The sequence below is a fragment of the Dermacentor variabilis genome, chromosome 10, assembly GCF_050947875.1.
Source record: "Dermacentor variabilis isolate Ectoservices chromosome 10, ASM5094787v1, whole genome shotgun sequence".
NCBI lineage: Eukaryota > Metazoa > Arthropoda > Arachnida > Ixodida > Ixodidae > Dermacentor > Dermacentor variabilis.
Genome location: NC_134577.1, coordinates 90,035,657 through 90,053,182, shown reverse-complemented (window position 1 = coordinate 90,053,182; position 17,526 = coordinate 90,035,657). Strand labels below are relative to the sequence as shown.

Below are 17,526 nucleotides of genomic sequence, written 5' to 3'. Positions count from 1 at the left end.
AGCACTTCACATCGCCCCCTGAAAGTGAAAAGCAACCCCTTTCCCCCCAGGAATTCCCAAGCCTGAATTTGAGAACCAAGCATTATCGGCACCCGTTTAAAGGCACTGAAGGCATGCTGCTCATCATGCAACGCCTTGTCACACGAGTCCCCTATGTTATTGAATGTTATGGTAGTGGCAAAGAATGTAATGGAAAAGAATGTTAAATGTCAACAGCAGAGAATGTTATGGCAGTGATGTCCTGCGCTCGGTGGTATTGAGCAGTAGCTTCTAGTCAAGGTCCTCGCTTGTGAACACGGGTGAGAGGCTGCTGTCAGTATCAGCAGCTTTGTACCGCAGGCTGTTCTAATTGCGTTGCATTAGTGAGGTCAAGGCAAAAATCTATAAAGATGCATGTGGCAATAGTAGCACCTTTATGAAGTAAACTTAACGCACTGTGCTTTAAGCACAGTGCATCGTGTGTAGTAAGTTATGAAACATCAAGGCACTTCTCGCAAGTCTGGTGCAGTCAGCCTTCTTTGTTTCCTTACTTTTTTTTACCTTGACCTAAACACATGGGGGACTTTCCAAACTTCTTTGTTCCTAGTATGCTTCATTGTTTCTCATTGCTGTACAAGTTTGGAAGGAAGAAAATGTGTAAGCTGACAACTCACTTTTTTAACGTGATAGCGTTAAGGGCCCTGTGTCGCAGAAAATCCAGCGTCCGCGTCCGCCGTCCAGTGTTGGACATTGCTTTGGCAAAAAGAATTTCGATCCATGCATACGTAAGCACGCAGGCCTTCCATGTGGCACAAGGAAATTACTCAATTAAATGAATTTTTCAAGGTAAAATATATAGAAAAATAGTGAAGTATGACTTGCACATAACCTACAGACATGATAGCATTGGATTGTAATTTGAATATACGAGAAAACACAATTCTGTTGCACGGAAACTAAACACAAACCCCTTTTAATGTGATAGCGTTTTCGAACTGCCGTTCGAGGTCTGTCTTAGTAGGAGCGGCGCGGCCCCCTCGGTTCCTTGCACACGATCAAAAAAAACCACAAAGCTCGCCTTCGTGCATAGCGTTGGCCACCAGCGTTTCCAGGTGAACATTAAGGTTACATAAGGTGCAGTTTCCGGGAAGCGTGAGAAGCACTCAGGGATATTTGAATGCTATCGCATTCCCCTCTTAAAGGCGAAGCTTAAGAGGAAGCTTTAGCTCGGGCCCAACTCCGAAGCGGCCTATTCAAATGCATGTAAAACGCAAAAACGTTTTTTTGAGATAACCCCTGGACTGATATTAATGAAATTGGTTGCATTTGAAAGAGAGAGTTAAATTCTAGTGACTGTTGGAAGCGGAATTTCGATTTAGGGCTTGAATTTTCCTAAAACAATTTTCAAATATTTGACCGTCTGAAAAAAATAGAAGCACGAAGTTTACAAATTTATAGCTCTGCATCAAGAACTGATATCGCAGTTCTGTAAACGGCATCGATTAGATCATTCAAAGTGGACGAATTTGATATGTCATTTTACATCTTACGTGAATTTGTTACGTTGGTTACCTGGGTTCTGCAAAAGTTGTATTTCCCTATTAGTAAATTTTTTTTATATTCTTGTGTAACATATCAATTTTTTCCACTTTAGATGTACTATTAGATACAATTCACAGAATTGTATTATCATTTTTCGTTGTTGAGTTAGAGTTGTAAACTTGATAGTTTAGATTTCTGAAGATGTTCGATTTTTGCCAATTTTAATAAAAGAATGACGACCTAACTCGAAAAATTCGAGACAAACAGTCACTAGATTTTAAGTTTTTCTTTTAGATGCAACAAACCTCGTCAAATTTGGTGCATTGGTTGCCGAGAAAAACAAATTCTCCTTTTACATGTATTTAGATAGGAGCACCCGAGCTAAAGCTTCCTCTTAAGCCTCCTCCAAATTTTGTTGTTGTATTCTACAGTTTAGACCTCGTAATACAAAAGTAGTTAAAATCACTAATGCTATTCACACTATAACCAGTACCCCGCTATAACAAAAACAGTTTTCAGTCTGCACACATGCAAAACATGTAGACTAAGCAGCTGCATGTATCCGACAATCGAAACATGTGACCATGGGATGTTCGCGTGCTTTTAAATTCATAAATGTCGAAAGGTTAACGGTCTGGGACAGGCCTCTCCAACGGTCTTCACATTTGACAAAGAAAGAAATGCGCAAATAGAAAAGTTTCCGTACACAAACTAAAAGCCAGAGTGACAAGGCGCATGGACTCCATGCTGAGTGCACGCTGCAAACAAGCAGCTGGAGCAGAGACTTCTCCATTGCCTAGGCAACTCCTGCGCATCCATAGAGCACTCATATACCATGTGACATACATTGCACTGGCACCATGGCAGGTGCAGTGTGCTTACTTTTTCTTCTTTTTGCGCTTTGCTCTGTGCGTCTTCTTCCTGCTCATTGCTGTCATCGCTCTTCCCTCTACCACTGTGGCGCACCCCGTTGATAAGTGGGCTCGTTGCCTCACTTGCCTGCAGGATTTTCCGGCAGTTGCATTCTAACTCATCGTCTCGTGCATTTCCACTGTAAGCTATGCGTGTATTCACTGAGTTCTAAGGAGGATAAACGTGACTCATAACAATAAACCACGTTATAATAGACATTGTATTAAGTGTTGTTCGTTGCTTTTATTCTGCTTATATTACACTGTGTTGTAATGGTGTACTTAAACAAACCCTCAGCTAACATTGTATACAGTAGAGCCTCATTCATACAATTTGGAGAAAGAAACGCAAGAGAGAATGTACTAACTGGAAAAGCATGTGAGCCAAAGTCAGTAAAAAAATTTGGCAGACTCATCTGTAGTTGACATCTGCAAATTGTTGCAGCATGAGACGCCGACACACAGCAAGCTGGTGGGGCCCGAGTGGCCCAAGACGTGTGTTATCATTTTTGAGGCTTCGGCAAGCTCACGTTTGCACTCCTCGAATTCAGCCTGGGTCAGCAGCTTCTTCGGGCTCGGCATTTTGGGGGGAAGTTTTCACGTGCCCACTTGGTGAGGATCATTGCAGCACAAGATGCAGACACGCGTCAAGCTTGTGGGGCCTAGCATCCCAAGACATGCTTTTGTTTTTCTGTTACATGGTGTATTAGCACATTGATGGGAAACTGAAATGAAATTGATCTGGTGGGCGACGACAGAATAGGATGCCACCAGAGAGAAACACGATGCTCACTTCTCGCCATCTGCAAGAGGGAACAGCACTGCATTTTGGTTACTGCCTATTAAAAGTGTGCAGTACGCTTCCAATGGCACCACGTCACATGCACTGTTGTGTACACAGGTGTACAGGTGGTACATGTACACAGGTACACAGGTAGGTAGTACACAGGTAGGCAGTAGAGTAGGGTTGGCGGCAATAGCTCTGAATGTGGCATGCGATGACCCGTGAGGAGATTTGCTGGTACCGGAAGGGGAAATGGCATCTGTATGTGACATGGGCGGGCAAGTACTGCAGGGAAGCTGCTGTGGTGGGGGCCTGCTGCTCTCGGTCACCATGCCTCGCGCTGTTTCTAGTTCACGCAGGATCTTGCAGCTGGAAAACTTTTCAGGCGATTGCAGTTTGGCAATGTACTCAATGTTGCTGCCGAAAGATTGTGTTTTCTGGAAACCTATCTACCGGTAAAAATAAAGTGTAACTTTATTGGGTCATTTCTTTGTGTTCTCGATAATGCCGATAACATTGGCATTATCATGAGGTTCTACTGTAAGTAGAAAATGTGTATAATCTCACATTTTATTTTCCCTCTGCTGTTTTTTCTATAACCTACTACCATCTCTCATGTTTTCTGACATTAGAGTGAGTAGTGGGTTACAGAAATGAAATTTTTTAATATATCCGACCCTGCACTACTATATGAAGTTAGGTTATATAGCAGTGATGCTGCCGATCAAAGCACTGGGCACTCGGACGTTATCACCCTGCGTACAGGTCAATGCCTTGAAGGTGCGGCTGGATGAGTGGCAAACGGTGGACTGTACCAGCGGCAGCGACCCGCACGTGCCGGCGTCGCTGCTCAAGCTGTGGTATCGAGAGCTGCACGACCCGCTCATACCGGCTGCCCTGTACCAGGAGTGTGTTGACTGTTGCGGCGAGCCCCAGGTGGTGCTGGCACTGGTTCGGCGCATGCCCGAGCTAAATCAGCGTGTCCTCGCCTATCTCATCCGGTTCCTGCAGGTATTGTGCACGCTTGTAAACACCGAAAATGCCTTACTGTTTCTGAGCCCTGTGGGTTGAGACCACTTGAACCCTTACCCTTATCACCTGTGTCAAAGCATGGCTTTCGTTTTTTTACTTTACGACAGTCAAATTGCGGTAAATCGACCCTGACGGGACCACCGAACGTAATCAAATTATCCGGCTGGTTGAGTTAAGCAAGATGCAGCAAAAGAAACAACGAAACTCCGCTGAATCATTTGGCAGTATTAACCAGATTCTAATATGCCCCCCCCTCCCCCCCAATCAAATGTGCGCCCACTTTCTATGTGTCCGAAGTAGAAAACTAATGTAAAAAAGACATTAAAGCTTGTAAACAAAGTAGAAATCTAATGCGCACCCAATTTTTTAGCAAGAAAAATGAATGGCAGTTTTCCAAAGTCAGATTCGCCACACAATATTTTAAATGGGCTTTTAAGTGGTAAAACCTGCAAATTCCGCAAAGACAGTTCTGGTTTCTTATGCCATTGCACCATGCAGGCAGTTTCCAGCCCAATTTTCTTGGAAAAAGAAAGGCACGCTTTAGAATCTGGTACATACTGTAATCAGACATTGTCAGGTACCTTTATTCCTCGAAAATGCTTCTAGGGTACGGTTTTTGCAGGAGATGACGTGTGTTAAATGCATTCACTGTCCCCTAAGCTCTGCAGAGAGAGAGAGACTGCTATTAAAAGGGGTCGTTGTTGGAGGTCAGCATAGTAGTGACCAACAGGAAACCTTCCACAAAACAGTCCCACGAAGTGCACCAGTGCACATGATTGCTACGAGCACGCCAACGTCCCAAAGCCCAAGGGGGGAAAGTCAGTTCCTGTTCCGCACACGCTATCCACGTCATCAGGTGGTGCTAGCATAGGAGCGATTTCGCCATCTCTTGTAGTGGCATAGCTGTCACACCCTACTCCTGCTTTCATGTGCCATGCGGTGAACCCAAACATCAGGAGACGCCAGAGTCGTGCGAGGAAGACTAACACCAGGGGGCACGACAGCCGTGCATCCCATAGCATGAACTCTGTATTTGCGCATTGATGGCTCTGTAGTGGCAAGCTCATTCAACCATCCGCTCAACCTAGGCGCCATAGCCCAGGTTTGAATCTTAATTGCAGCAGTAAACAAAATGCAGATTTTCCATGCTGCGCGTCGAAGCCATCCTTCTTTTACTTTCGTTGACTTTCTGTGGATTCACTTTGGCTTCTGTCAGACCTCACTGGCTTGAGAAATTTTGGAAGAAGACGCATGTCATTGTTAAAACTGTTAAAACACTACTAGTGTTCAGGGAAAAAGTGCTTCTGAATGGTGGCACTGAATCATTAGAACTGGAGCATGGAGCCACAGAAGTACAGCCGTCTGCTAGTAACATTCAACTTGTGTATCATTTACCACACAGATATCTTGGGGAAAAAAAAGTCTAATGCAAAGGCAGCATGAAAATTATACTAGCACAAGCATTATTGGAAAGGAATGTAATGCACAGCTGTTGCCAGGTGCTGCACAGTTTTGCAAAAGGATGTGTCTGTGTGGCAACAGCTGTTGCTCAGTTATGGTGCTTGGGCCACTCATCTTGATAATGCTGCTTCTGCTTGGGATGACAAGGTGTCAGTTGTATTGTGAGCTATTGTCCAGTAATAATGGCGTGTTTCATTTAACCTCATGTACTGTATAATTTAAGTTTACTTATTTGTCTTATTTAGCAATACAGTCGACTTTTGTTAATTCGACCCTGACGGGATCAACGAAATTGATAAAAATAAACGAGATGCAAAAAAAGAAACACTACATCAGAACCCACTGCTCATTCATTTAGCCGTATTTTTCACTTTATAACAGGCCCCCGAATGAAACATGCACCCATTTTCTATGTGTCCAGAGTAGAGAACTAACGTAGAAATGACATTAAAGGTCCTAAACAAAGTAGAAATCTGATGCGCACCTGATTTTTTAGCAAGAAAAATAGGCAGGAGTCTAATACTATGCATGGCACAATGGCGGCCGGTTTCCTAAAGTCACATGATATTTTAATGTCAGCTTTGCCAAAATGCATTCGTCTTGTGTGGTAACGCATAACGCATTGAAAGCCACAAAGGGTGTTTTGGTATTGTGTCCGATTTGCTGTGCCAGCAATATTCAAGCCAATTTTCTTGAAAAAAAAAATTGCTTCGTGTTAGAATCGGGTAAAATACTGTAATCAGACATCACGAGCTACGGTTATTGCTTGAAAGTCTTCCTAGGGCAGGCCGAAAATAGGTGTTTTAGACGGGACATAATGTGTGTTCAACACATTTACTGTCCCCTAAGCTCTGCCGTGACAGACGCTGCTTCTAAAGGGGTCACTATTGGGGTCACCGTAGGGGTCAGGCGCGTGCATGCTGACTGATCTAGTTCGAATTATCCAGCGAAGGCCAATTTCAGGATTGAAATAACGAAAGTTTGGACGTCTAGAAATGCATGGGCACCAGTATTGGGCTCGGAAGATGTTGATACCACAACCAGCACCGACTCGAGTTGTGAGTGGATAAGGCACTCCAAGACCCGAATGCCTTCTTTGCAGGTTTTTGCTGCCCCTGAAAATGCTGCACTGACCAAGATGGACGCCAGCAACCTGGCCATGGTGATGGCACCCAACTGCCTACGCTGCACGTCGGACGACCCCCGGGTCATCTTTGACAACACTCGCAAGGAGATGGCATTTGTGCGAACCCTCATTCAGACGCTGGACACTAGTTTCATGGAGGGCGTCCTATGACCCCCGCTAATCCGCGCTGACCTTAGCTGCTCCAAGCAGCGCTGTATCAGCAGATGGACGGGCTAGTTCATTGTTCGCATTCTTCATTGTGACGATAGTCGGTGTGACAAAAGACAGGTGGCATTGAAAGCCTGAGGCAGCTCGAAGCAAGCACGGAGGCCATGGATGTGATAGCAGTGGCAGTAGGAGGAAGAGCCGAACAGTGTTGTTGGGAACATTTGCAGCTCGGCCTTGCTTGACTGCCAACAATGGCCAGCAGAGTAGTAGGCAGTGGCTTTTTGATGCCGATTGATTTAAACATTGCCTCAGTACGCTATCTTGGGTAGGTCAAGTGTCGAACAGACGATGGAGGAAATGTCTCGCGGAAGCTTCTCAGCCCCTGCTACTCCCGAGGAAACTAGCATTATTTCGAGCAAGTTAGAACTCCCAGTATCTATTATTGTAACATCTATGTTTGGGTGAGTTTGAGTGTGCAAAAGCATGCAGCAAGGAAGCTGTGTAACTTGGCGTTAGATGTTCCCAGTGGCTGGAAAGCGATCTGGTGCCCCTTGACTTGGGCTCGTTGCAGCCTGCATGTTACTTTGTTATGCGAGATACATTTATTACTGTTAATATCATTATCATTATTATTCTCGTCACTTCAGCAATGCAGCTGAAGTCAGCGATTGTCGCCATCAGTTGTTGGCACATTGTCCGTTTGGCAATGCCGTGGAACAAGTGCTGGTGGCTGCCTCAGACATTTTGTGCCGCTTGCCTTTGCTGGTCTTTCTCGTGCGACGTGGCTGATGTGCTCTTGAAGTGCGCGGGTTTTACCAACTGCTGGTTGCCGGGGGTGTTTGGACCACCAGGTTTCGCAAACGCTCAATCTGCGACGCTCGCTTCTGCTGTTGTTGACAAGTGGATTCACAAGAACGTAGCTAGGAATCAGGTCAGACGTGTTAGTTATGTATCTGGCGGTGCACCTGGCACTTGACAGCTGCCACTTGTGAATCGGATGGCTTGTGATCTGTCAGGTGTGACTTCTACATGACACCTCACATTTCGCAATAGACAGCTTGCCAACATGCCGTTTTCCTTTTCTCAGTGCATGTTGGCAGGCGCTCGAACCTTGTTGATAACATGGATTCACGTTGTGTTGCTGCATCGTGGGCCGCGTTCCGAGTTGTTCCTCCCCTGTCCTTGATTGGCTTGGAACTGCCTCACAGACACCGTTTAGCCAATCGCAAGGCATCCAAGGACAGAACTGAGCTTGTAGACGAACAAGGAGTTACTCAGCGTAACCGCTTATTGTGTTGCTATTATCAAGCTAAATAACCAGCATTAGGTTGAAGGGCTATTGAAACATTACTCACTAGCTTGCTACTCTGACCTAAATTAGCTCCATTTTTAACATTGTAGTAACAGCATTTGTTGAACTGGTAAAGTTTTTTTTGTTTTTTGTTTACTCAATGCTGCCTCAGCTCATCTGTCCAAAAATGTCAGTATTCGATCTGATTTGTGGTCATCAAACGTGACTCGCAAACGGCTTTGGGGCTCTGGGCAACTCACAGTGTTTTGCACATTTACAGTACCGGTGCGCTAGATAAAAGGTGGATGCAAGTCTGAGCATATGTGGTGGAAATTTTGACAGATTATCACCACACCTACATTATCGTTGTTTTACCCCCAAGTGCAGCAAGCATTGGATTGTGCCTGCTCCTTGCGTCCTCTTGAGGGGCCACACTTGAACTGTTGTTTAGTCCGGTGCATGCAATCGCAGATGGATCGTAGAGACGACTGCGTTTGCTTTGTCATAGCAGAGCTCTTGTTCTTAACTTTGTACTTGTAATGCTTAACTTTCGTCACATGACCGGGGCTTGTGCAATCCTCGAGTGCAGTTCAGAGAAGCCAGAGGGCAGCACACTCGTTCGCAGCAGTGTCTCATCTGTGTGGATGTTTGTGTGTGCTTCACCTCAGTTAGCTGGACTTCTTTACTAGGCAGTTACCGGCAGATGCTTGGCAGTGGTGGATAGACTCTCTTTTCGAAGCTAACTGTCCCGGAAAAGCTGTGCATTGCCCATACAGTTGTGCAATGTTGTTTAAGTGAGAAATGTAGTGCTGCATGCTGTCTTCCAGGTTCCCTATCCAACATGTGCTGCCATTGTTTCGTACTGGACAGTTTGATGCACTTTTGTTTCTTTGAGCCTATGCATGGGGAATTTCAGTTTCGCACTCTTTCATTTGTGACCTAACACATTTACACACTGTTGTTTGGATTCGCTATCTTGAAAAGGTAGCAGGCAGGTCCAGCACAATATCTACGAATAGCAACAGGACAAGAGTACAACTTGCATGTTCAAGTTTTACAGACTATAGAGCCTGTAGTGGGGACGCGAAATGAAATGAAAGAAATGGACCAGGATGACTAGAAAGATGAGAAATCAAGGCAAAAGCATGTGACATGTCATGTGACAAATGCACATGACATGCAGTTTCACATTTGGTACAGACATGGAGCTACAAACTGAGCATTCATAGCCTTAGTTGCATGCAGCACTCTTCTGCCCGAGGGTCTCAAACTTCCCAGCAAACCATCTGTGCCATTCTGTCGGTTTTATTCTTTCTTTAAACTCCCACGGACCAGACTTCACACCAGAACACAAGAAAGCATCAAATTGTGGACATAATTTTGTATATCCCCATATTCCTGCAGCTGCTTTAAAGGAGATGTCACCATGAGTGAGCTTAATATAAACTTTGGAAAAATGTCTAAGCAAGAACAATTTGACTTTCAACTCCGTGCCGTTCAGTTTTTTCACTTAGCCATCCCTTTTGCCGTTGACTTGAGCACAGCCTTAGCACGATTTCAGCTGATATTGACCTTTTTGACATGGCAAGAACGAGTGCGATACATTCGGATGAAATGAACGAGACAGTTTCATTGCACCGGACATGGTGTTCCAATGTTGAGAGCAGCCATCCTTTTTCCGCATGTAATTAACAGTATGGGTACAGTGGGCCAAACAGCTTAACAGCAATATTTCATTTGTTTATATATTTTTGTCAGTTTAACAAAATGCACTGATGCATTTAAAAAGCATATTCATTGTTCACCTTGCTCTGACACCTCCCGTCTGTCGAGGCAGTTTGACGCACATAGGCAGAAACCACCTATGCTCATTGTGGTCTGGCCATTGTCACCTGTTGTCTTTCTCTTACTTTCCATGTCATTACCCATCTCTTCCCATCTTTTAAAGAGGCACTGGTGAGATGTAGTCAACTAACGTAGATTGGAAGGGCACACTTTTGGAGTTCTATATCCCCATCAGGCACTGCGCGTGCAGTTGTATGCGCCAAAATAGCGCATCAAAGGCAAGAGTGCTAGCAAGAATATTTAGCGTAAAATGTGTCGTAGACGTCTTGGGACACTTCTGACTGGATCTTTACTACAAATTTGAATAATATGCACAAGCTGTTTTTGTGAAAGAACTTGCAAGACAGACGTACGGGTGGCTGCTTAGTGCCGGTGTGATCACGTAGTCGGTTGACTTCCTTTCTGAGAATGTTTTACATCAGGCATGTCTTTTAATGGCTGGCTGAGTGCTTTCCAAGTATGCTAGACATGAAAGGGTTGACTTTGAGATATCTGACGTTTCTGTAGAGGGTTGACGTATGGAGTGCTACAGATTTTGTAAACTTGACAAGCTCACTGAAGAACTGAAAAGTCCTAATCTCTTCTGCTGCAGTACGCTTTTAATGATTCTGAAGGTGCAAGAGGCGTTGTGAAACTAAATTTACATTGGCCAGAATTAATTTGCGCCTGAAGAGGATACGGGTTAGCTTCACTGTGAACCGAGGATTGGCAAGTCGGGAAGCACGCACGAACAAAAAAAGTAGGTAACAATAATGCTTGTGTGCTTAGATTTAGGTGCACGTTGAGGAACCTCAGGTAGTTTGAAACTAATCCAGAGCCCTCCACTACAGGACTCTCACAGCCCCCATGTTGCTTCAGCACTATGGCCAAATTGTGTGAAAGTAGTTGAATTTGATATAGTATCACACTGACACCACTGATTATTTATCTGGGAACAAAAATGGGGGAAAGAAAGGTAGCTCTCCACTGGTGATCAATATGTAAAGGTTTTCAGACAGTGGGTTAACACTGAAAACTGATTTAGCGTTTCTCTTCAGCGTCCCTTTATCTCCAACATGGAGTGCCAGACCAGCAGTAGTGCTCTTGCTTCTGGCCTCTCCACACATCCCATCGTTGAAGGCATTCCTTTTTCGTCACCTACTCTCATTTCTCAGAAATGTTTTCAGCGACTGATGACTTGGAACTGCGCCTCGGGCATTGCGTTCATCACTATAAAGCGCAAGACGCGTGACACAACTTCGCATGCATTCTGATGTGCGGCCATCATACCCACAACCACATCCAACAAATTTCCGGCAAACATCATCAGGTTCTGTGTGGACCAACCAGCTCGTCTTAAAAGTCTTTAGTGGTTGGAGCGGCCCCATTTCAGAGAGACTGCGAGTTATGTCAGATTGTCATGTCATTACTTTTCTTTACGCTGCCGAAAATGCCAGTACAGCACGTTCTTCATCCGTTTTATAAGTTGTGCGTTTTGCTTTTACGGTTTACCAGTTTTTGGGTTCATATCATTGCACAATTTGCGCACAGTTCCATTTTTGCACATTTTTTACATTGCACCACTTGGCTCATTCTCCTTGTTCTTAGCTTACAAAGCATTCTACAGTGCCTTTTGTTCGTTTCATGTTTGCCTCCTTTCATTACATGGCACAGATGTTTGATTGTCCTGTGCTTGCTTTTAGAATGGACAGTCCTTTTTTGTAGTTAAACCTCGATATAACGAAGTCTGTAAAAGCGGCCATTTGTTTCGTTATATCGAAATTTCGTTGTATTGAACTGCGACCTTTTATGCAAATAAGTAGTCACCGATCGATTTTTGTTACACGGAAAGGGGCCGCAGAATTTTCCGAATTATCGGGCAATCGAGAAAAGCGAATTTGGATGAAAAATTTCATTTTGATAAGATTTGGGAGTCGGCGACGAATGATACGGTTTCACGCCACGTACGTCGACGATATCTTCACATCGGCGGTAGGAATTAAACGAAGCCAGCCAGGCTTTCGCGCGCACTTCGCCCCCAGCGGCTGATAGCGTTGCCCGCACTGGGACGACGTCGCCATCGGGAAAAGCGCCGGCGGCAGGGAGCGAATACTTAGGCTGCCTCTCGCTCCAGCGGGTCACCGAAACTCGAGATTACGCAACCTCCAATGCTAAACCCGCGGCAAGACAGCTTACATGGTGCCACGCCGTCTCGGCACTCCCGCTCTTTGCACGCGAGGCAGATTACCTCTAAAGCAGGCTGCGCGTCTAGGTATGCGATCAGCCGCGCTTACAGCCATGGCCGAGACGCGCGCCAGAAATCGAGGCAAGCGCCAGCTTACCCTACACCGCCCCCTCGCACGCACTTGATCGCGTTACCGCGAGCTCGCTCCCCTCCCCCTCTTTCCCTGTGCTCGCGCGGGAACGCGGCACCCCTCAAGTCGCCATCTTTCTTGTCTCACCCTCGCGCACTTTCACTCGCGCCTAAAGCACACAGTGCGCGAGGCGCGATAGGATCTTATCGCACTTGGACTTTATACACAACGTGATGCGGCTCCACTTCGGCGGTCGCTCTTGTCGCACGAGACGACAGGTGCGTTTGCAAGCAGCCGCTTGTAGTTCAGTCACGTGACCATATGCGCCCGCGGAAGTTTCCATTTATTGTGTCGGCATTCTTTTGCGGCGGCAGTGAAATTTCGTTATATTGAAATCGCACACACGCTTCGTTATGTTTAGGTTATAAATACATGGCGTTGTATGGACAAGAGGTTATGAAAAGTTAAATACTTCGTTATACCGAGAATTTCGTTATATTGAAGTTCGTTATATCGAGGTTTAGCTGTACAGCGAAGCATTTTGTCCGGTGCTTGATCAACCTTTCCTTTATGGTTTTGGTCCACGTTTCATGATGTGTCATTTATGAGGCTGCCTCGTTTTGTTCCTGTCTGTGTTAAGGGTTGATGCTTGTGGAGCCTGTTGAATACCTAAGTCACTTTCACTGCCTTTAGGAGACAGAAATCTGTTTGCAATGCTTGCTGTGGTATGCGTCTGCCATTTTGTTTGTTTATTTACATGTGCATGTGCATTTGTTTGTGCCCAAATGTGTGTGGTGTACTGACAAGGGTGTAGCATTCATCTGGGCCTTTCATTGTGGCACCAAGTTCACTTCTGACACTGTCTACTTTGGTCATTTGGGCCCAGGTTAAATTGATACAGTCAACTTGCGATAATTCAAACCCTTGATAGTTCATAATTCTGGTGAGTTCGAACGTCATGTCAAAATTTTGGTGCGCCCTCTTGTTTTCAATGCAGATTAAGCTATTCAAACAAAGGCTTTCAGTTCAGAGCTTTTGCGTTTCCCAGGGCGCAGTGATGCAACAAAATGTGGCTAGTGAGAGTACGCTCATGAAGCGTGGCCAGCAGTGCAATTGGCAGTATAGTTGGGGCATCAGCAGAGCCCAGGTTGTGCATTCGTTCGTATACTTGCTCCAGTCCACAGACCTGAATATCTGTTGGATAATAATTCAGAATTATCTTGCTTGGACCATGCATTATTTAACTTCTGATGACTCAAACAAAGGATGTGTTATTTAAGAGTTTTAATTAATGCAGGTCGACTGTACACGAATATCATTGTTCGGGCATGAACACCATGTACGCTATTTTGTGCCCCAAAAAGAATGCTGCGCAGTTATGCCCTTTCGCTTAAGTGCTACTTTATAATTTTCTTTACTATTGTTATTTAGCATGCAATGTTCTTTGATGTTACTTAAATTTTAAATGTTCTGTTTGAAGCATTTCTAAACACAAGTTAGACGGCCTTCTGCATCAATAGCTTGAAGAACTGCCCAGCATCACTTGATCCCAAATTTCTTGCATGCGTGTTTCGGATGTGGAACTTGTTACTTAACAGTGTTGCAAACACACCTGTAGAACACACATTATACAACTATTTGTGGCACCACCTTTTAAGATAAGTTGGAACAAGGTGTGCTTACGACAACTGGGACTGCATCCTCAGTTGATATCTTTTGGGGACTCTACGGCCTTTGCGAGGCTCCATGCGAGGCTGCACGCAGTGCCGGGACCAGTATTGCTTGTTTCCGGCACCAAGTCAGGCAAAATCATTCGTATCCTTGAAAGTGGTTGACCGAGAATGCCGTTCCTGGCTGCAGATCCCCACTCACTTGTTAATGCTTTTTTTTTTGTCACCATCTGTGTTCAACACACTGCCATTATTGGATGAGCCAAGATTATGCAACACATGGAAGGCTCAGAAAAATAACGGTGGACAAGCCTTGCTTCTGCACTATAAAAGTATGGCTTCTGGCAAGCAGTAAGATTTTTTTATTGTCCGGTGTGAGGCTTCTGTTATCCACACAGCCCAGGAGGGAAAATGGGTTCAGTCAAGAACAGCCAAAGTTTCATTATCCAGATATTCAAGTCTTACTCGAAACACTACACACCTCTTTTTCCTGAAAAAACCTGTGCATTTGGGCTTACATCTTTATTGTTGATTGCATGAAACATAATCTTAAGTGAATGACGGCTTTCTGGTGTGTCATAACGATGGGTTCACATGCTGAACTAAGTCACAGTGGGCAGTGCATCACCGAGGCACGATGTCACTTGTTCGTGGCAGTAGCTTTATGTCAACAATTGGTGCTTAGCGATAAAGAAGGGTGCCTTCATGCTTTGGAATTCTAATACCACATAATCGTGTTTAAAACACTTAAGTCTTGAAACCAAGATGCTATCCTTCCATTTTCCTTTTTTTTTTTCCGTGGTGTAACATATTAGAAGCGATTACCTTGAGCATTGACGCCATTGGACTCTTTTTGAGATCAGTTTCACGAAGCAGTCCCCGATACAGCTGCCATAGCTGGCATTTATCGCAGACCTGTTGCGTACAGTTACATCTCTATTCTTAAGGCTTCTTCGTCATCACATGCTTTCTTGGCTTCTGGGAGCAGAAGGCAGTAGCACAGCCCCTTTAGTAGCACTCCCAAACGAGGTAATGGTACTTGCAGTAAGGAGTTGCTTGAAGAGCACTCCTATATTGCAGTGCTTTGAAAGTAAATGTTGAGAGTGCGCGATGACAGTATTACTAGACCGGATCCGCTCAGGGAGGGAACTCACTGAAGCGTACTCACTGGGAAGGCAGTAAACTGCACTTAATAATACTCCTCAGCGACACCTGCAGTCAGTGACGAGTTGCTTGAGAAACATCCATCTACTCCCACACCCTGACATAATCTGGGGGTGCACAGTAGCAAAATAATGCAGACCTGGAGCTGACGAGTCACCTTACTGAAGAAGTGTGTCAACCACTTCAGCTAGCTGGTGCTGCCCTTCACTTTTGAAAAGCAGTGCACCAAGTGGAGAAATTTTCAGAAGTACAGGAGTTACCTCACGTGCTGTGTCTGCTCTTCCCGCCATTCGCGAGAATGCTGCCCATAAGCAGACATCCCACCGACTTTTCATGATGCTACAGAAGTTCATTATGCGAGGTTCTGCCTAATCTTTGCAAACATTGTAAATTCCTAATGCCGGACAGATGTTCTGGGCACTCAGGCACCACGATTATGTTGCTGCTGGCACTGTTACTTGCAATGTGCACATGAGTGTTCAAACGTGGCGTTCGTCAGAGCTCTAGGTTGATCGAGCTATCGCACGTTTGGCTTTTGGGCCACAAGGCAATGCTGTGAACTGACGTGATGCTTCCTTATGCTTTTCCCTGCCACGCTCACCCATGTCTATTCTAATATTGTTGTACAATTATGCATCATTTATGCATCATATGAAAAAAAAAAAGGAAATGAGTGACCAAAGCTGTTACAAAAGGGGATGTGCAAGCAGGAGGAGTCTGGTGACATTACGATGTCACCAATGATGAGAGGAGAAAGCTTTTATTTTAAAACTCCTTTGAACCGCTCCTGTTGTGGTGTGATGTTTTTAAGCGAACTTGGTTTGCTGAACGTACAGTTGTCGCAACGCTAGCTCAATGTTGCTGCCTGTGTGAAGAATGACAGTCTGTACACAGTGGTGCAGAACGACCCTCGAGATTCCCGTTATGTGCAGTGGCGTGTCAGAGGTTAAATGCTCTATTGAAATGGTCAGCACCATCTGAGAGACTGGCAAATGTGGCTGTGGTGTTCGAAGACAACGCATCCAAAGTGCCCCGTGCCTTCTAACAGACATTGCACCGGGCAGTAATGTACGTGTATGGTGCCAAGGCATGTATCTCCACTGATGTGACTTCATAAATGTGACAACTGCGCTATTCTCTGTCCTGCCAACTCCTTGCAGTGTAGGCAAGGCTGGAGTTTGTGTCGGCCAATCAGCAATGAGAGCTGGCTGCTTCGTTTACAATACAGCCGAGGGGGGGGGGGGGGCAGCTTGTTCATTCTGCGGTACTAATCCTTCCGTGAAACTACCATTCAGTTAACATCACATGATCAGGTGTGGACAGTGCAGGAGCCCTTCTGGTTGTCTTTTCCGGTTGGCTGACACAACTCATTGCTTTTGCTGCAGTGCATTGTGTTGGTGGAATTGAGTGCGACATGCAACAAGACCTAGGCCAAAGTAGTTAGTACATTGATTCTATTCTATTCTCTACCCATACCAATTGTCAACAGGTTACTATCATTGCTGTATTTTGATGGCAGTGGTTTCATTGAGCATTCTGTGCATGCTGCTCTTGAATATGAAAACGTGATGTATTTTTCTTGTTTACGCTGGCCCACCAGCTGACTTTTACAGCATCAGTGAGAGGCTGAAACTGTCATAGGATAAGATTGATGGACTCTTCTGGACACCTGCATATCCATGTCTTGATCAAGATGTGCTGTTTTCACGTTGCCAGCAAAGAGAGACTGTTGTGAAAGACAGGGGGCCTTCGCCCACGTTTGAGCTGCTACCCGCACAGCTCCCATCGAACTGGGAATGCTTCCGATCAGTGTATGCCACGTCGAACAACTAGTGCGACACCAGATGTGTTCCTCCACATTTTGGCTGTCATCTACATTGAAACTTTTTTTTCTTTACACGTTTGATCTTTGTTGTCATCTACGATGAGTGTCTGCAAACAAGAAGGATGTATATTAGTGTGAAAGACTGTTGGGGGAGGAGCGCATCTTATTTGTTGAAAGTGGAGCATTGCAATTGTGTTAGCGCATCTGCTTATTTGCAGAGCCGGATGCCGAGTGTTTTGAGGGAACTGCGCTTCACTGTTACTTTCCCACTCGGTTACAGCAATGTGCGAAAAACCGCAGGTTTCAATGCCTCGAGCTTGAGCCTTTTTCGCTAGCTAGAAGTCCATAAATTTGTTTTACTGCGCTTGCTCACCAGTGTGAAGCTGCTGTAGGTGCGTGCTACCAGACAAAATGCTGTTTTACAGCTTCTGGTA

The 17,526-nt window shown here is 45.1% G+C and overlaps 1 protein-coding gene and 1 long non-coding RNA gene across 4 annotated transcripts in view; one reads left to right on the top strand and one right to left on the bottom strand.

The window, feature by feature from the left end:
• Nucleotides 1-15,907, top strand: part of RhoGAP93B (MyTH4 and RhoGAP_KIAA1688 domain-containing protein RhoGAP93B) — a 63,304-nt gene extending 47,397 nt beyond the window's left edge. For all 3 annotated transcript variants that reach the window (XM_075673159.1, XM_075673158.1, XM_075673156.1), the window contains 2 exons: nucleotides 3,982-4,227; nucleotides 6,812-15,907. In XM_075673159.1, coding sequence (XP_075529274.1) covers nucleotides 3,982-4,227; nucleotides 6,812-7,006 — 441 coding nt within the window. In that variant the 3' untranslated portion in view covers nucleotides 7,007-15,907. The remainder of the gene's footprint in view (nucleotides 1-3,981; nucleotides 4,228-6,811) is intronic.
• Nucleotides 1-17,526, bottom strand: part of LOC142560805 (uncharacterized) — a 50,137-nt gene that overhangs the window by 15,208 nt on the left and 17,403 nt on the right. The window lies entirely within an intron of this gene.